Source organism: Hipposideros armiger, unplaced genomic scaffold (genome assembly GCF_001890085.2).
Source record: "Hipposideros armiger isolate ML-2016 unplaced genomic scaffold, ASM189008v1 scaffold_13, whole genome shotgun sequence".
NCBI lineage: Eukaryota > Metazoa > Chordata > Mammalia > Chiroptera > Hipposideridae > Hipposideros > Hipposideros armiger.
Window position 1 is genome coordinate 3,970,438 of NW_017731363.1, and position 20,312 is coordinate 3,990,749.

Below are 20,312 nucleotides of genomic sequence, written 5' to 3' on the forward strand. Positions count from 1 at the left end.
TCCCAAGCCAGTTCTTAACCATCGCGCCACTCGGCTGGCCCTAGCTGGTCTATTCTTGCTACTAGTATCATGGAACCACCAGCCTTCTTCTCTAATTGCTTACCTCCAAGAAGCCTCTATTTCTTGATTCTGTACCTTTATACCTTAATTGGTGAAAATGTTGACTAAAATGTGATTTCTGATGTGAAATATACTCTAATCAATGAAGAGAAAGAGAGAAATTGAAGTGAGGAGATAGATAGGGAGGGAGAAGGGATAAAAGAGAGAAATAGAATTCATTACTGGCTTGTGCATCCAAAGTATTTAAAAGTCAAGTAACGGACATCCTATAACAACTAGGAAAGGATGCCTCCTTAAATTTTTACATCTCAATTCCAAAGACTAAATGTTAGAACAAGCACTTCTAGAATGATGATGAATAAAAAGCATCATGCCAAAGAGATGAGAGTTGCACAAAAAGAATATCATGGCCGGGCGGGCCGAGTGGCTCATTGGTTAAGAGTTGGCTTGGGATGCCAGCTCTGAGCAGCAGGGATGCTGTTTCAGATCCCACATGAGGGCCAGTGACGCTGAGTCCTCTATAGCTAAGATGGTGAACAACAGCTTGACCTGGAGCTGGGCTGCCGTGAGTGGACGGCAGCCAGCATGAGCTGCTGTGAGCCGCCATGAGCCGCCATCCAATGGCCAGCGAGCGACTGCCTCAGCCAGGAAGAGCGCAGTGATCACAATACGAACATGGGCCGGTGAAGGGACGTCCTCCACAACTAGACTGAAGAACAAAAGGACAGCAACTTGTCTGTTCCCCTTCCCCGATTCCCCAACGCTGTTCCCCTCCAATTCCCCAATAAAATCTTTTTTTAAAAAAAAATAAGGAATACCTTGGCCTTTGGAAGCCTAGATGAATTAGAATTATAGAGAGAGTTACCCTTAAGAAATGGGAGAGAGGAGACTCAGGACCATTATTCTGTAATAGAATCCCCCTCACCCCCCGACCCCCGCTCCAACAATATAGATGAGGCATCTGCCAAGCTCCATGTCTGTGACTAGAGCTGACACAGGGTAAAATGGACCAGAATCTCATTCCCAATATTTTAATAATTTCAGTTGTACCTTTAATTTCTTTCCTCAGTTCCTGGTATATAATGGACATGCACACTTTAGTTAACTAGAGTTGAAATTTCCAAATAAAAGCAGATTTCACAATTGCTTTATTTCTTAGTAACTCTGAGATATGTTATAATAAAGATCATAGACTCTTTATTTGTTCCATTCTCATGGAAGTACATCATCCTTGGCAGAGTCTCATAATTTAAGTTTATTCATGTTCACTGAGATGTGGGGGATATATGTACTCATAGCTAAGTCATTGTAGAGAGACAAGTGTGATAGTCTTCCTTTAAGACAGGCTTGCAACAATAGGGAGGCACGAGAGGTTTAAAATAGATTTAATTATTCATATCCTGAGTGACTCCTTTCTCTTTTTTTTTTTTTAAGATTTTATTGGGGAATTGGGGAAGGGGAACAGACAAGTTGCTGTCCTTTTGTTCTTCAGTCTAGTTGTGGAGGACGTCGCTTCACTGGCCCATGTTGGTAGTATCATTGCGCTCTTCCTGGGTGAGGCAGTCGCCCGCCGGCCATTGGACGGCAGCTCACGGTAGTTTAACGAAAGCGCAAGCCAGCTGCCAGCCAGCTCCACTGCAGCCTACGCCGTCACCAGCGACTCATGGCAGCATAGCTCCAGGTTGAGCTGTTGTTCACCATCTTAGCTGTAGAGGGCGCAGCGTCACTGGCCAGCATGTGGGATCCGAACTGGGGCCCTGCTGCTGAGAACTTGTGCTCCTAAGCCAACTCTTAACTAACGCGCCACTCGGCCAGCCCATGACTCCTTTCTCTTAATTCATCCATTTAACAAGTATTTATTGAACACCTGCTAGGCTTTTGAGAATGTCAAAGATCTATTAACTCGTAGAGCTTTCACTCTCTGGGGAGTTCAATAATACAATAGTAAGCAAGTAAGTTATATAATATGTTCAGTGAGAAGTTTTATGGAAAAAATTAAAACTAAAACAAGGTTATGGGGAGCAGGAGAACTGGAGGTAGGAGACAGAGTGCAGTTTTTTTTTCTTTAATAACTAAAGATTAAAAAAAAAGTTTATTGGGGAACTGCCATGGTCATCGGTTACACATTGCTTTCATGCTGCAGTGGCATAGTTGATTCTTTTAGGGAGGGTGCAGCTCACAGTGGCCCAAGCGGGGACCGAACCGGTAACCTTGGCGTTATCAGCACCACTCTCTAACCAACTGAGCTAACTGGTCACCCCCAGAGTGCAGTTTTAAATAGGGTAGTCAGCTTAATTGAGAAGGCCCCCAAAAGGGAAAAGGCTTGTTTGTGGTCACTTGGTGAGTCACTGAATGATAGAGCAGGATTTCATCCCAGTCCTTACTCTAATGCCCATGCTCTTTATTCGAAGGGAAAGATGACTTAAGAGTGATAGGAGATCTCAAGGAGGAAATGAACTGCTCTGGTCTCCCCTCATCCGATGAGGCAATGGGTAGACCAGGAGTAGGCAGATAAAGAAATCTAGGTACCTGGCTGGAAGGTTTGGGCTGAGTACAGCTTTTACAGCAACATGTTCCAAAGCTGGAAGGACACATAACTAAGGGCAGATACAAAAGAATAGTGAATCTATAGTGGTAGTGTCTTAGAAGAGAAATATTTATATACAGCTTTCAGAGCTATTAACTGTCCCCCAAAGCATACTTTTGGAAACTGGGTTACTTAACAATGCACACAAGCACAGGGCACTTCTTGCAGGATTTATTTTGGATTTAGGTTTAAAGGTTGAAACACAAATAGAGTTTTGTTGACCTGGTCATATAAAAGCTGTCATTCAGTAAAACTTTTCCAGTGTTTGGTTTGAAAATTTCAGAAAATGTTGTAAATAATTACTCTTTCATGCACTTACTACCCAAAAGACCCTTGCATTTCAGAGGAGAGGATGTTGTTGAAAGGAAAGAGATTATCTCTGCCTAGGAATTTCTTTCACCAACAAAGGGCCCTTTATAGAAATTTTTGTTTGTGAGCCTCAGAATTAAGCATGTTGTGGCCACAATCTGGGTAAACCTAGTCAAGTGAATGAATTCTAGACAGAGAAAAAAAATGCAAAACTCATGGAATGGGTGGTCCTGAAGAAGATCATTTCTATAAAACTGATAATCCTTCTGACTTTGAATAAAAGAAAAATGAGTGTTAGATATATCTTCCTCATTTCATTGCTGAGCCATCTAAGGCCCAAATGGGTTAAGCGATTTGTCCAAGGTAACACAGGTGACACTTGAAGAGTTAACTCCGTGGCCAGGGTTTATTCTAGTTCAACAGAGTCTCATCATATGTACATTTAATTTATATAGATTTCAACTATACACATATGGCAAAAAGGAGACAAAAGTGTAAACTTTTATTTTCTTATAATTTATTATATAGTATATTATTACATATATAAAATATCACACATCCATATTGCTGTACAGGGTTATATATACAAAATCATGCTTTAAGGGTAATTTAAGAGTAAACTGTGCTTTAAGAGTAATTTAAGAAGTTTTCCAGGGGTAATTTTGGCTATAAATGACTTGCATCTCATGTAGGAATTTACAACTTAACCCCCTCCTTCTAAAAAACACTCCTCGTCTTCCATGTTTCCTCCTCCATTATACTAAAGGTCAAATCATATTCCCCAAACATGAATTTATGGTGCAAAAGCCAGATAGGATTCAGTTAAAATGTGTTATTTTTATCATAAACATCAACAAAGTAAATGGGCTCCATTGTATTTGTTTATAGGGTAGGGTTGTACCAATGTTGGAATTCAGTGGGGGGAAAAGGAGAATTTTCTTTGGGTAATTTTAATTCTCACTTCAATCAATCATCAAAAGCTCTGCAAGTGTCTGGACTGTGCCTGGCGCAGGGTTGCTCCAGTTCTGACCAGGTGCCTGTCATTCCAGAGCAGTGCTCCTACCAGTTCTGTTCTTGTCTCCACCTTACCATTCTTTCCCTCACTGATGTCTAGCTCCTCTTCAAAGCCAAACCTATAGATGGCTATACAGGGCTGATTCTTCACGATTGCTATGTATTGCTACATTAGTTATCGTTATTGTGACATTGGTTATTGGGGATGAGCAGAAAGGGATTGTGGTGGCTATGGGCATTAAAATTATTCTGGAAAAGGTTCACAGAGGAGAAAAATATGAAACAGTTTTGCAGGAGGAATGAGAAATAGTAAGACTTTGGGATAATGTGGGTTCATGTTTCTGGAAAAGAAGTTGGACTCTAGAAAGATAAACTCTCACTTATAAGTAGCAGCCTAATCTCGTTTGTTGTTTCAAGGTTATTGATATTCTGTGGAGTGACCCCAGAGGAAAAAAAGGCTGTTATCCAAACACAAGTCGAGGAGGGGGCTGCTATTTTGGACCAGATATTACTTCCAAGTTCCTTAATAAATACCGGTTGAAGATGCTCATTAGGTCTCATGAATGCAAGCCCGAAGGGTATGAAGTCTGCCATGATGGGAAGGTAAGCTAATATTGTTGGTGACAGCGTCACAGGCATCCTTCCCCCAAGTATAGTCTTTCTTCACAGGATGCGTCTTACCTCAAGGCCCGTGGGAAGATGAGTTCCCTCCTACCAAAAGACAAGGCTGTGCTTTGGTAGACAGAAGCAGGCAGCTAGGGTTCACATAGGTTGTTTGAAGGGGCCTCTCTGTCCCTCACCCTAAGAGATACTTGGCTTCTTTTCCTGATCTTCCCTAATCCCAGAGGTAGAAACTGTGACATGTGACACTAAGCACACACACAGAAAGGCTTTGTTCTTTGCTAATCGCAAGGCAGCTCTCCAGTAAGGTGGAGAACGGAGCCCTTTAAAAGGCAGCAGTGAATCTAGTTCACTGTCTCACCTTTTCCACTTTCCCTGTGCAGGGCAGAGCCACGAAACACACTTCCCTTCCACTCACTGAGTAGGTGATCTCTCTAGCAAGTCACTCGCTGTGGTCACTTGAGCTGCAGCCACTAAAGTGAAGTGTGTTATGCTCCTGCCGTGTAATGTGTCACAAGGCTAGAAGAGGTGAGGACTGAGGAACTGGTTTCTTGTCCCAAGTTATCCTAGGATGTCCCCTTTTCTAATACTAAACAGCAGTAAACAAAAAAGAATATCAAATTACGTGGCATTTCCTTCTATTTAAACACTTTTACTTTTGTTAACTCCATTAGTTTATTTGAGGCTCATACTAACAATTCTGAGATGGTTAAAGCAAGCGTTATTTAGGGTTTCTTTGTAATAAGAAAATGGAGAGAAAATAGCAGTGGTTTATCAGAAGTGACATGCTTATTAGGGCAGGACTAGGCCTAAGCTAGGTTTCCTGTCACTGCAAATGTTACCCTCTCATCCTCCACCGCTGTTCCAAGGTGGGTTCCTTCCCCACAGAGTGGTCGTGGTCCCTTATTCTAGCCACCATTTCTCTGCCCTGATAGCACTGGTTTCGTGGGGGGCCCTGAGCCCTCTAAATCATTTAGCTCTAAGCAAAAGAAAAATACTGTGATACTAGACAAGCTTTATTTTGAAAGCTCAAATATCACAAGGAAAGAAAATAATTATCCCCTTGGAAAATTAGAATTTGCAAAACCGAGCATTAAGGGGGATTTTAAGATTTGGAGCTGAAATTGTACACAGGATTGCAAGGCCATGTACTGAGGGGAGGAGGGCTAGAAGTCAGTACTTCTGGGTACACTGGTGTAAAAGCCTTGTTTCTCTCCAATGGAATCACAGGAAATCTTGTCAGACTTGGATAATTTGTATGGATTTTGAACTTTGTTTGATTTTTGGTTTTTAAAGAATTGAGCTATTTCTGACTTTATTGAAGGACATTTTGAGAACTAACTCTTTGTGAACCTGACCTTCTTTTTCTTTAATCAGGTTATCACTGTATTTTCTGCTTCCAATTATTATGAAGAAGGCAGCAATCGTGGAGCTTATATCAGGGTGGGTTATGGTATGTCCCTTCGATTTTTCCAGTACCAAGTAACTGAGGCAACGTGCTCGAGGCCTCTTTACCAAAGGTGTGTATACTCCAAGGGGAATTCTGAGCGCTGGGACTAGGGACCAAGTAGAACCAATCTATAGTGACTAAGATCAACAACTACCTACTGGTTTCTCATTGGTATAAACAAAATGGAGATAACTCCAAGACACCAAGTAGCGAATGCACTTATATTGGACACCAGGAGGAGCAATTTTTAACTCATCTCTTTAGATGGATAAAGCGGTCAGCACCTACAAATAGTCCCTAATTGAATATAAAGAAAAGAAGGTCCCCACACCAACCCAGCCTTCTCTGCCCCCCAAACAGCCCAGTCGGGTCTTGCCTCTTCCTCTCTTCTCGACCCAGAAGTGTGTATGACAAGAGTTGAGTGTGCTTCTCTGTGTGATGACATTTATGGCTTGCTTCCCTTTTCTCCCTTTGACATTATCTTTTTAAGATTTTTTCAATATAAAATGAATATGTTTACTGTTAACAAGTAAGACCAAAAAAAAAAGCTGTATAAAGAAAATGTTAATGATCTTCTCTCTCCCTGCTTCTCAATAATCCTTTTTCTCATAGGCAACTGAAATTAATAGCCTGGTGTGGACCCTTCCACCCTCTTGTCCTTGCTCCTACAAAAATAGACAAGCAGATATTCAATCACTGAATAAAAATTTTTTTGAGCACCTGCTATGTATCTGACACTATTCTAGGCACAGGTGAATAGCAATAACCAAAATAGGCAAAAGTCCTTTTCCTCATCAAATACATATCCCAGTGGGAGAAGAAAGTCAGTAAAACACCATACGTATATTTTTTTACAAAGATAGAATCACACCACATACTCTATTCTGCAGCTGATTTTTTTTCCTAAAGATTCTATCATGAACATCACTCCAAGTTAGTACGTATAGACCTAACTCATTCTTTTTAGTAGGTCCACAATATTCTGTAGTATACATATGCCATAACAGTTATGGAGTGAGTAAATTTTATTCAACTGATGGCCATCCAGATTGGTTTCAGGGATTTGCACTTAAAAACAATACTATTGAGTTGTCGGAAAAGTCATGACGTATTTTTTCTGTTTTTTGTTGCAAAAATGCGTCATGGCTTTTCCAACAACCCAATATAACAAACATTTCTCTATACATACATACATACATACATACATACATACATACATACATATATACGTTTTAGTGCTGCTTTTATATAAGATTTCAAAATGTGAGATTTTTGGATTTATATGTTTAAAATTTTGCTAGATACCCCAAGAGAGTTGTAACAATTAACAACCTGAAAAACAACATACCAGTTCTCCATATCCTCATTAGTCTCAGGTATAATAACCCTATTCTTAATTTTTGCCAAGCTGAAGGATAAAAATGGTAAACATTATGGTTTTAATTAGAATTTTTTAGACAGCTGAGTTTACCCATCTTATGTTTTTAGAAATTGCGTTTTCATCTTTTAGTATTTCCTATAAATATTATTCCCCCGCTTTATATTATTGTGTTGTAAGAGTTCTTTATATATCCTACATACATGTAACCTATTAGATATGTGATTTGTAAATAGTCTTTCCCATTCTGAGGATGTTTTTCCTTTTGTTGATTGTACAAAGTTTTTTTTTTAACTTTTTAAATTTTTATTTTATTATCATTTTTTTTAATTGGGGAATTGAGGGGATGGGAGCAGCGCTGGGGAATTGGGGGAAGGGGAACAGACAAGTTGCTGTCGTTTTGTTCTTCAGTCTAGCTGTGGAGGACATTGTTTCACTGGCCCAAGTTGGCACCATCATTGCGCTCTTCCAGGGCGAAGCACATCAGTCGCTGACTTTCTGGACTGCTGCTCACTGCGGCTGCTGGCCGCTCACGCTGGCTGCTGGCTACATACGGTAGCCCATGGTAACCCACAGCAGCAGGGGCTGCAGCCTACGCCGTCGCCGGCGACTTCCGGCAGCCCAGCTCCAGGTTGAGCTGTTGTTCAGCATCTTAGCTGTAGAGGGCAGTGTCACTGGCCCTCATATGTGGGATCCGAACCGGGGCCCTCTGGCATCCCAAGCCAACTCTTAACCATCGCGCCACTCGGCTGGCCCGATTGTACAAAGATTTTTAATTTTGATGAAATCCAGTATATCTATTTTTTTCTTTTCTTTTCTTTTTTAAAAGATTTTATTGGGGACTTGGGGGAGGGGAACAGCATTGGGGAATTGGGGAAGGGGAACAGACAAGTTGCTGTCCTTTTGTTCTTCAGTCTAGTTGTGGAGGACGTTGGTTCACTGGCCCATGTTGGTATTATCATTGCGCTCTTCCCAGGTGAGGCAGATGGGTCACCGGCCTCTGGACGGCTGGCTCTTGGCAGCTCCCACCAGCTGCTGGCAGCTCACGCTGCCTGCCGGGCCACACACAGTAGCTTACGGCAGCCCACTGCAGCAGGGGCTGCAGCCTACACTGTCGCTGGCGACTCACGGCAGCCCAGCTCCAGGTCGAGCTGTTGTTCACCATCTTAGCTGTAGAGGGTACAGCATCACTGGCCCTCATGTGGGATCCGAACCGGGGCCCTGCTGCTCAGAACTGGCGTCCCAAGCCAGCTCTTAACCAACGTGTCATTCGGCTGGCCCTCTGTTTTTTTTCTTTTTTGTTGTTTGTGCTTTTGGTGTTGTATCTAAGAAGCCATTGCCTAACCCATAGTCACAAGAATTTATTCCTGTTTTCTTCTAAGAATTTCATTGATTAAGCTTTTACAATTGGGTGTTGGGTCCATTTTGAGTTAATTTTTGTGTGTGGTGTAAGATAGGGGTCCAACTTCATTCTTTACGCGTGGACATTCAGTTGTCCTAGCACCATCAGTTGGAAAGACTATCCTTCCCCCATTTAAGTGTCTTGGCACACTTGTCAAAAATCAATTGACCATAAAGGTACAGGTTTGTTTTTGGACTTTAAATTATATAATATTGATCTATATGTCTATCCTAATGCGAGTAACACACTGTCCTGATTACTATAGCTTTTTACTAAGTTTTGAAACTGGGAAATGTGAGTTGAACTTGGTTCTTCTTTTTAAAGATAGTTTTGGTTATTCTGGGATCCTGGCATTTCCATATGAATTTTATTTTATTTTATTTCTTTTTAAAGATTTTATATTGGGGAGTTGGGGTAGGGGAACAGCGTTGGGGATTTGGGGAAGGGGAACAGACAAGTTGCTGTCCTTTGTTCTTCAGTCTAGTTGTGGAGGACGTCGCTTCACTGGCCCATGTTGGTATTGTGATCATTGCGCTCTTTCCAGGTGAGGTAGTCGCTCGCCGGCCATTGGAAGGCCACTCATGGCGGCCCACGGCAACTGCCGGCCACTCATAGTAGCTCACGGCAGCCCACTGAAGCCTCACTGCAGCCTACACTGTTGCCAGTGACTCACGGCAGCCCAGCTCCAGGTCAAGCTGTTGTTCACCATCTTAGCTGCAGAGGGCGCAGCGTCACTGGCCCTCATGTGGGATCTGAACTGGGGGCCTGCTGCTCAGAGCTGGAGTCCCAAGCCAGCTCTTAACCAACGCACCACTTGGCTGGCCCTCCATATGAATTTTAGAATCAGTTTGTCAATTTCTATAAAAATGCCAGCTGGGATTTTGATAGGGATTATTTTGAATATGTAGATCAATTTGGTAGTTCTTGCCATATTAACAATATTAAGTCTTCCAATCCATATTGTTCTATTTATTTAGATCTTCTTTTGTTTCTTTGAACCATATTTTGTGCTTTTTCAGTGTACAAGTCTTGGACTTCTTTTGTTTCTACATATTTTATTCTTTGTGGTACTATATAGTAAGTGGAATTATTTTCTTATTTTCTTTTATCATCTCTAGTATATAGAAATACAATTTATTTTTGTGTATTGTGCAATCTTGATGAACTTCTTTGCTAGTTCTAATAGTTTTTAGTGCATTCTTTGGGATTTTCTATATACAAGGTTATATTATCTGTGAATAGAAATTGTTTTACTTCTTCCTTTTCAATCTTGATGCCTTTACTTCTTTTTCTCATTTAATTGCCCTGGCTAAAATCTCCAGACCAATGTTGAATAGAAGTGGTGAGCGCAGATATCCTTGTTTTGTTCCTGACCTTAAGAGGGACACATTCAGTCTTTCACCATTGAGTATATTAGCTATGTGTTTTTTTGTAGATGCCCCTTATCAGGTTGAAAAAGTTCCCTTCTATGCCTAGTTTGTTGAGTGTTTTTATCATGAAAGAGTGTTGGGTTTTGTCAACATTTTTTCCTGCATCTATTGAGATGATAATGTGGTTTTTTGTCCTTTATTCTATTAATATGGTCTATTACATTAATTTTAGATGTTAAACAAACCTTGCATTCCTGGGATAAATTCCACTTGTTCATGGTATGTAATCCTTTTTATATGTTGCTGAATTCATTTTGCTAGTATTATGTTGAGGATTTTCCATCTGTATTCATAAGAGATATTGGTCTGTAGTTTTTTGTGATCTTTGTCTGGTTTTGGTATCAGGGTAATAATGTGTATATCATATAATGTGAGTAGTAGTCCCACCTTTTCTATTTTTTGGAAAAGTTTGTGATTGGTATACTTTAAAAAAACAACGCTTGATAGAATTCACCAGTTGAAGCCATCTGGCCCTGACCTTTTTTTATTTTATTTTTTGCAAGAAGTTGTTTGGTTACTTAGTCAATCTTTTTATTTGTTCCAGGTATGTTCAGTTTGTTTTTTAAAAAAATTTCTTCTTAGTCAATTTTGGTAGTTTGTCTTTATAAGAATTTATCCATTTCACCTAGATTATGTAATTTGTTAGTGTACAATTGTTCATAGTATTTCCTTATAATCCTTTTTATTTCTATAAGGTCAGTTGTGATGACCCCTCTTTCAGCCCTGATTTTAGAAATTTGAGTCTTCTTTCTTTTTTTTTCTTGGCCAGTCTAGCTAAAGGTTTGTCAATTTTATTGATCTTTTCAAAGAACCAATTTTTGGTTTTGTTGATTTTTTTCTATTGTTTTCCTATTCTCTATTTCATTTATTTCTCCTGTGTTCTTTATTTCCATCCTTCTGCTTGCTTTAGGTTTTAGTTTACTCTTTTTTCCCCTAGTTTTTGAAGGTAGAGATTATGTTATTGCTTTGAGATCTTTTTTAATATAGGCATTTTATAGCTATAAATTTTCCTCTGAGCACTGCTTTAGTTGCATCTTATATGTTTTGCCATGTTGTATTTTAATTTTTATTTATCTTGAAGTATTTTATAGTTTCTCTTGTGATTCCTTCTTTGAACCATTGACAATTTAGGATTGTGTTGTTTAATTTCCTCATATTTGTGATTTTCTCAAATTTCTTTGTTATTAATCTCTAATTTCCTTTGTAGTCCAAAAAGATATTTTGTATGATTTTAATCATTTTAAATCTATTGAGGCTTATGTTATGGCCTAATATAGGGCCTATTGTGGAGAATGTTCCATATGTACTTTAGAAAAATATATATTCTATTGTTGGGTGGAGTGTTTTATACATATCTGTTATATCTAGTTGGTTTATAATGCTGTTCCAGTGTTTTATATCCTTTTTTATTTTCTGCCTAGTTGTTCTATCCATTATTGAAAATAATCTATCAATATCCTCCATTATTATTGTTGAATTGTCTGTTTCTCTTCAATTGTGTCAGTTTTTGCTTCACGTAGTTTTAGGCTCTGTTGTTATGTTCATATATGTTTATAATTGTTTTATCTTCTTGACTGATTGAGCCATCCTGCCACCTGTTGGCAGCTAGTGGCAGCTCAGCTCGGGCCGGGAATTGAACCACTGTTGCTCAGAGCTCGCACATATCCCTTATCTCTAGTAACAGCTTTTGTTTTAAAGTCTGTTTTGTCTGTTTTATGGCCACTCTAACTTTCTATAGTTGCTGTTTGCATGGTGTACCATTGTCCTTTTCCTTTCAAACTCTTTGTGCCTTTGAAACTAAAGCCTGTCACCTGTAGACAACATATAGTTGGATCTTGTTTTTTTCATCCAGTCTCACAATTTCTGCTTTTTGATTTATTTAATCCATTCACATATGATGTTATTGATATGGTTGGATTTATATCTGCTATTTTGCTTTTTGGGGTGTATATGACTCATGACTACTTTGTTTCTCTGTTCCTCCTTTTATTTTTAATTTATTTTTGTAAATGGTCTGAGGTAGTTTAGCATCCAGTCCATTAATTAATTATGTTAGCACCATTTTTAAAAATTGTCATTTTCTACTGAATTGTAATAGCTCCTGTGTCGTACATATCATTGTCATACATAGTTTGCTGTATTTATGAAATCTCTATCATGTTCTACTCATGTATCTGTCTTCTCGTGTGTCAATACCTGCTGTTTTGTTTCAGTAACTTTATGGTAAATTTCAATATCTGCTATAGCAAGTCCCCCTTTATTTTCCTTGCTTTTCCAAACTGTCTTTGATATTCTCAGACATTAATTGTTCATGTGAATCTTTCAAATTAAAAAGAAAACACCAATGGTAATCCTTTGAAAATTTCACAAAACAAGCATACACATATGTGTGTGTGTGTATATATGTATATACACACACACACATACACACACACACACACACATTCACCATCTGGTAACATGGTATGTGAAGTTAGGCAATTCATTTAAAGTAGAAACTGGTTAGTGGTAACATAGCACATTAAAATGAAACAAAACAAGCCGATTTATATAACTATCCCCTAACAATTCTTTTCTTAACATAGGGTGAATACTATTGAAAGTAGTGCCATCAGGATATTAAAAGAAAGAATGATTTCACGAAAAACTGACCTCATTAATGCTTTCCAACTTCAAGACCGCAATAAATCAGGTAATAAAATTATATAATGCTTACCATTTCTTAATATACCAGGTTACATACAGATCAGTTTTCATTTTCTTTGCTTTCTTAAGATTTCAGTTCTCTATTTTTTTTTTTAGCTGAGCCATCCTGCCACCTGTTGGCAGCTCAGCAGCAGCTCAGCTCGGGCTGGGACTCGAGCCGGCCACCCTGTTGCTCAGAGCTCGCACTCTTGAGCAAGTGCTTAACCAACTGAGCCACTCGGCAGGCCCCTCATTTCTCTATTTTTAATAGCAAAGAATGATAGAGATAAAAATAAAATATAATCCATTATATGCTTGGGAAAAGGCGTATTCCTCCTTTTCGTAAGCTTCTTTCAATTAAAAAAAAACAACAACAACCCTGAATTTGACTTCTATTCTGGTAGTATGTCAGACTAGAGACTTTGATAGGCCTGCCTGTTAAAGAAACAACTAGATCCTAGAGGATACGGAATTGTACTGCATTTACCAGGCTCACAGTAAGTAAGATAAATCTCTAGACTGCATCTCCTCACCCCATGAAACTTATTTTGGACTTCTAAACTCCAGAAATGTAAGAGAATAAATTTATGTTATTTTAAGCCACTAAGTCTGTGGTCATTTGTTACAATAGCCATTGGAAACTAATACAGATGCCCTCTCTCAAGACTCTGTTCAGTATTGTACTACGGATGCTAGCCAGTGCAATAAGCCAGGTTAAATAAAGCCATAAGAATTAGAAATGAAGAAATAAAATGTTATTATATGTAGACAACATGATTGAGTATATAGAAAAGCCAAATAAATCCATAGAAAAACTCTTAGAATTGATAAGTGAATTTAGGAAGTTGTAGAGCACAAGGTCAATACACAGAAATTGATTGCATTTCCATTTGCTAGTGTATCAGTCAGAGTCTATTCTCGAGATAGAAACCACATCAGTAATTTGAACAGGGAAGCTTAATATAAAGAATTGCTAACTAGTAAAAAGTGATTAATTACTAATAGGGATACATGAGAGCTCTAAAGAATATAGGAATAGGAAGTGTAGGGAGCAGCTGCTATCTCTAAGGCTAAGAGAGAGTACCCAAGGAAGGAACAAACTTGGAAGAGTCCCCTACTCCCAAGCAAGGCTACGATTCAGACCTCATTGGAGACGTTGTGGATGGGGTGGAAGTTCATTGAGGTGTCTCAGGGCAGAGTTGGTCTGCACTAGTGGTGCAGGACTGGAGAAGATGGAGCTGCCCAATGTGGTGTCAGCAAAACTCTCTTTGGGCTAAGCACCAATGTATCTCCCACACATTACTGGCAAGGGAGGCACCCATTGTGGTGTCGGTGAAATTTACTAGACAGTGAGTACCATTGCATTTCCCACACACCTCTGGCAATCATGTTATTGCTGTAGAAACAAGAAGCAAAGCACACCAGAACCATTTTTTCTGCTACGTCTTAGAACATTCTTCCTGCACCCTCTGCTTACAAATCCTAACATGATACCAGCTGCCAAAAAAGAAATATTTACAGAGTTCAGCTCCAATATCACAACACACAGCAAAGAAGGCTAGAATTGGAGCTGAGTGGGAATAAATTAATAACTAGTATAACCAGCAACTTTTAGATAATGAAAATCTTAAAAGATACCATTCATAATATTGGGTTGTCGGAAAAGTCAGGACATATTTTTTCTGGTTTTTGTTGCAAAAATGCATCATGACTTTTCCGACAACCCAATAGAAATCAAGTACCAAGGAAGAAACCAAATGATTGATGTATGAGATTTCTAAAGTATTACTAAGAGAAGTTAAAAGGATTGCAATAAATGGGTAGGTACTACCATGTTCAAGAGCCAATGTTGTCAAGATATAAATTGAACCTGAATTGAGCTATAGGTTCAATGCACCAAAGGGTCATGTACAGAATGTTCTTCGGAGCACTGTTTATGATAGTGCCAAACTGGAAATAACCCAATGTCTCCCAACAGTAGAATGGATATATAAATTGTGAATATCCGTACCATGGAATACTATACATCAATGAAAGTGAAGTCACTACAATTAAATGGAACAACATGGCTGAATCTTAAGAAAGTGTTGAGCAAAGAAGCCAGACTTCCCCTCCAAATATATACTTTATGATTCTGTTTTATATATAGATCAAAACAGCAAAAAAGTAAACTGTAGTGTTAGAAATCAATATAGTGGCTCTCCTTAGGAAAGTAGGAGGTGATAGTAATTGTCAGGGGCCACAGGAGCCTTTTGGATATTGGCAGTGTTCTATTTCTTGTCACTGGTGGTGGTTACATAAGAATTACCTTTGTGAACTGCTCTGTGTGTGTTAAACTTCAATTAAAGAAAAAAGAAGTACGTCCTTAGCAGGTAAGCGTATGGGAAGTGGCCTTGTGGAAGTGTAAATAGATAGTTTTTCTTGGAAGCAGTTTGGCCATGTATATCAAAACCCTTAAATATATGCATATCCTTTTATCCAGCAATTTCACTTCTAGTAATGAGCCTAGGGAAATAATGAAATAGTTTCATTACCATTAAAATGATGATGTAGATATATGTTTATTAACATAGATGGATGTCCATGATTTATTGTAAGTAAAAAATCAGGTTACAATAAATATGCTTGTTGTGTGTGTGTTGCCATATATTGGGTTGTCGGAAAAGTCATGACATATTTTTTCTATGTTTTTCGTTGCAAAAATGCATCATGACTTTTCCGACAACTCAATATAGCCCATGTATATAAAACATATACTAGAGTACAATGTATATTTGGCTTTAAGAAAGATAAAAATGTATACATTTATATATATACATGTTTATAGAGACAGAAACAACACTAGAAGTAAGAACATTGTTTTCTGTTTATTCAAAATCATTTCAAATGAGCATATCTTTAATAATCAGGAAAAAATAAAGATATTTATATTTTGAAAAACTACATATAATATTAGGGGATGAAAGGATGTTAACTGGGAGAATGAGAGGTGAATAATATGCCACAATCTTAAAAGTCAAAATAATCTTTTACCCTTTATATCATTTTTTCCTTTATATCCTTTTGCAGTTTCAACTCTTCTATTATAAACATACCTTACTTTGTTAAACAGAAAAAGGAAAAAGATCGAACACCCAAAGTCTGATTGCTTACACATAATATTTTAGTAAGGGAAAGAGCTGTGGAACAACGAAGACTTTCTTTAGCCGTTTGGAGCCCCGGGGCCGAGTAGGAGAAATTGTAAAAGGGGCAGAAGGTGCCCAGGCCTCAAAACCCCAGGCTGCCCAGAAGCTCCCCAGGGGAGGTTACATTTCTTTATCAAATTATCAACCAATTAATAGACTTTTTTCTTTTCTTCTTTCTTCTTGTTCTCCTCCTCTTCCTCCTCCTCTTCCTCCTCCCTCTTCTTTTTTGTTAGGCAAACTTTCTATGAGCCAGTGGGCATTTTCCATGGAGAATGTTTTGGGGCTGAACTTACCTTGGAGATCCCTGAGTTCGCATCTGGTCACCACAGACGACGATGGAAATATTGACTACATGTCCTGCTTCTCTGATATCCACATTCAAAAACCTGTGAAAGAGGCAAGTAAAACACAGCTCCCGGTAAAATGTAGCTGGAGTGAAAACACCTTTTGGGCAAACTATTGAAGTAACTTAGTCTTTTGAAAAGTTGGGAATGGGATCATCTGATGGATGGGAGTGGCAGTCTTAGGAAAGGCCTAAGGGGATCTCCCAGGTACATTAGGGTCCGTTTAGGAAACACGTGTGTTCTAAGGATAGGTAAAAAGAAGACAAAGCTTCTGCAAGCAAATCCCTGTCAAATGTGTGATTCTCTTAAGTGCTGTTCAGCAGAAGGGCACATGTGACATCCGTTCTTTCATATAACACACCCTTTAAAATACTCAACATATTCCCTATTAAACTCAGTGTGTAGACTTACTGACATGACATCTTATACCTTAGAGACTTTTGAAGTTTAGAATCCCTTATTAAAATGGGCATACCCCAGGGGGACCCCCCCACCCCCCACCCCCAGTACTTATTAGTTAACAACTCATCAGTAGTTAGTTATAACATTGGGCTGAAAGTGAGCTGATGGGAGCTAGGACTGGGGTGACTTTTTGCAGGGGAGATGAGAAGTTAAAAGCAGAGAGAAGGGAAGTAAGAGTACAGGTGGGAGCCTCAAATATCCACAGGAAGGAGGTTTTGGGCTTCACTTAAGAGGCAATTGACCGTGGCAACCAAGCTCACAGGCCTTGGCTTCAGACAGCTGAGACTTCAATCCCACGTACCGGCTATGTGCACCTTGGGAAACTTACCTCTCTGTTCTTTAATCTGGAAAATGGACATCATAACAGTTCTGGTCCTTGGGGCTGTGTGAGGACTGAATGAAACAACTCATAGAAAAGGTCTCAGAGCAGAGCCCGGCACACAAGTTGTTCTCAGTAAATCTTGGCTATTGTTATTTACTGCTGCTTGGTTCTCTTTGGCCATGTCCCCTGAGGAGCACGGACTAGAAACACATCAGAGCACAAGTGCATGATGGTCTTCTGTCTGATTCAAGAGGGACGGGCCTCCAAGGAAGGCCTGCATTCTCAAATGTCTATGTAAATCACATACTTTAAATTAGTGATGCTGTTTTGTGCTTGTTACATTTACTATAATAGGTCTGTGTTCTTAATTCTGTATGTTTTAACACTTAAAAAATCTTTATTTTAGGTTCAGTCAGCTCTAATTGAAACTCTATACAGATACCGATCTGACTTGCAAATCATCTTTAATGTCATTGACTCTGATCACTCAGGTAAATTAACTTTGATTAGTTCACTAGCAGTAAAAAGCAAGGGCTAGTTTATTTCTCTGAAACCAAAACTCTGTTTTCATCTATTGCATTCTTTATCCAAACTTGATTTACCTTGGGAGGTGGGGGGTATTCATCTTTAATATTTTTGTTATTTTTGTTTGGCTAAAAACTATATTCAAGACCATATGGTACTATGTAAGCCTATGTATCCATTAGTCAGACAAGAATAGCTCCTTTTATAAATCACAGCACAGATGAAAAGATAAATTCATTGTCCATTGAAACATCATTGTTACTCCTGGCAATAAAAATCATTCCTAGAGTTCTGATTCTATTTATGGGACTGAGGGCTGTGAAAACTCATTTTCTGCTTAGTTTTGATGCACAATTACTTATTTTCAAACTTTAAAAAGATCATCAGATAATGTCCAACTGCAGAGATCATTGAACACCAAAAAATTAATAAAACACGGAAGGAAATTGTTGCCTATAAAAAATGGCTGAGCCATTGTTTGCAATGTTCTTACTGAGCCCCAGAGTATCTCCTTCCTCTGCTTTGCTGTTGCTGTCCTCTCTGCCCTTCTTCCGTGTCCCTCCTCCTTAAATTTTAGATCTCGTAACTTCTATACCACATATAGTCCCACAGTCCACAACCCCCACCCCTCGCCCTAATTCCTTCACTGTTTGCTCATTTCAGCTTTTAAATAACCTCAGGATCACTTGGTAGTTTAAAGTAACATATTGTTTCTTATATTTGCAATCTTTTCCATTTTCTTCAGTGTCTTGATGGTCAGGCATATTAATGAGCTTCTAAATTGGGACTATTCAATCTGTATGGGTTGCCTACCCCTCCCTTAGGTGGGTCATAAAATGAAGACTCACAGCCTTCTCCTGTACTCTTTTAGGTCTGATCTCCATGGAAGAATTTCATTCCATGTGGAATCTTTTCAATAGTCACTACCATGTTCATTTTGATGATTACCAAGTTGATGAACTCGCTGAAAGAATGGACTTAAACAAAGATGGAAGCATCGACTTTAATGAGTTTTTAAAAGCTTTCTATGTAGTGCATAAATTTGATAAGTTGAGCAAGTCAGACACCACACTTACTTAAAAATTAGGGCTTTTCCCTCCTCCTTGTAAACAATCACTAACACAGTCTTCCCAGGACCCTTAAAATTCATAGTAGTAGAGAAAAGTACACCCCAATTTGTGCCATAAGCAGATGTATAGTGTGGGTATTGGAAGTCCCTAGTAAGCTGTTACTGGTAAGATTAGGTTAAATGTCAGCTGATAGATTTGGTTCCAGTGGCGGGACGACATTTCTAGGTAGAAACTGGGTTAGAGCCTAATATTGGTCTCTTGGACACCACCTAACCAGGAGACCAGAGCAGTTTGGAAACATAAAAGAACCCACAGAACACCAGAGGAAAGTACACCATCTGTGAGTGGCTGAAAGATAGGAGGAGGAATACCAAACTACTAATGGAATAAAATATTATCATCTTTCAAATGTAATCTTCTTTGGTGATGTTATAAACCAGTGATTCTCAATTGTAAGGGTACCAGTCTCCAGAGATGGGGGCCATATCAGACTCTTGGGGGGAAGCTGCGGGAGTGTGTTATTTGAAAAAGCATATTTTCTTGTCTGTTGGAGATACAAAGAGAATAGTGAATACATTCAGATTGAGCCCTACAATTAATGTGGTTTGACACCTTCATTGATAAGATGGGGCCTTGGTTATGCATACATTGTACAATTTATTCTATTTCGATTGCATATCAAACATAATAGATTTCTGTTTAAAGGCAAATATATTTTAATTTTTCTCTAAGTTTGAGAATTTCAAGATCTACCAATATGCCAGGGTAGATGTCCTGTAACCCTGCCTGCTATACGCACCGGAAATAATGACTAAAATATAACAAATATTTTTTTAAATGTATAGCTGAGCTTGCAGGAAAGTACAAGAAACCCTTATGGGGCAGGAGAAAAAGAGCATAATTAAAATCATAGCAATATTAACATTGGACAGCATAGACTTGAAGGAGAAGAACATCATTAGGGATAAAATAGTCATTACTGAATGCTAAAAGGAATTCACCAGGAAGATATAATAATTATAAACATATATGCATCTAATAATGAAGCTTTAAATTTATAATGCAGCCTTGACACAACTTCTAGGAGAAATTGATAGAGGGAGATTTTGAATATACTTCTGTCAGTAAATAAAAAATTAGTGTATAGAAGATTGGACAACCCAGTTAATCCATCTGATGATGTGTGTATCTATATGTGTATACTCTACACCACATTCTTTTCAAACACACATGGAACATTTATAAATAAAAATTGATCATGTATTAGACCACAAAGATATCTCAAATACCAAGCAATCAATAACAAAGATACTACAGGGCCGGCTGAGTGGCACATTGGTTAAGAGCTGGCTTGGGACGCCAGAGGGCCCCAGTTCGGATCCCACATGTGAGGGCCAGTGACACTGCCCTCCACAGCTAAGATGCTGAACAACAGCTCAACCTGGAGCTGGGCTGTCGTGAGTCGCCG

At 38.8% G+C, this 20,312-nt stretch overlaps 1 protein-coding gene across 14 annotated transcripts in view; it reads left to right on the plus strand.

The window, feature by feature from the left end:
• The window catches only part of PPEF1 (protein phosphatase with EF-hand domain 1), a 127,200-nt gene that overhangs the window by 92,109 nt on the left and 14,779 nt on the right, over positions 1–20,312 (plus strand). For 13 of the 14 annotated variants that reach the window (XM_019667471.1, XM_019667452.1, XM_019667478.1 and 10 more), the window contains 6 exons: positions 4,388–4,573; positions 5,969–6,111; positions 12,837–12,943; positions 16,355–16,518; positions 17,656–17,740; positions 18,646–20,209. In XM_019667471.1, coding sequence (XP_019523016.1) covers positions 4,388–4,573; positions 5,969–6,111; positions 12,837–12,943; positions 16,355–16,518; positions 17,656–17,740; positions 18,646–18,854 — 894 coding nt within the window. In that variant the 3' untranslated portion in view covers positions 18,855–20,209. Of the gene's footprint in view, positions 1–4,387; positions 4,574–5,968; positions 6,112–12,836; positions 12,944–16,354; positions 16,519–17,655; positions 17,741–18,645; positions 20,210–20,312 lie in introns of those variants that run through there. The other variant, XM_019667533.1, reaches the window with a different exon arrangement.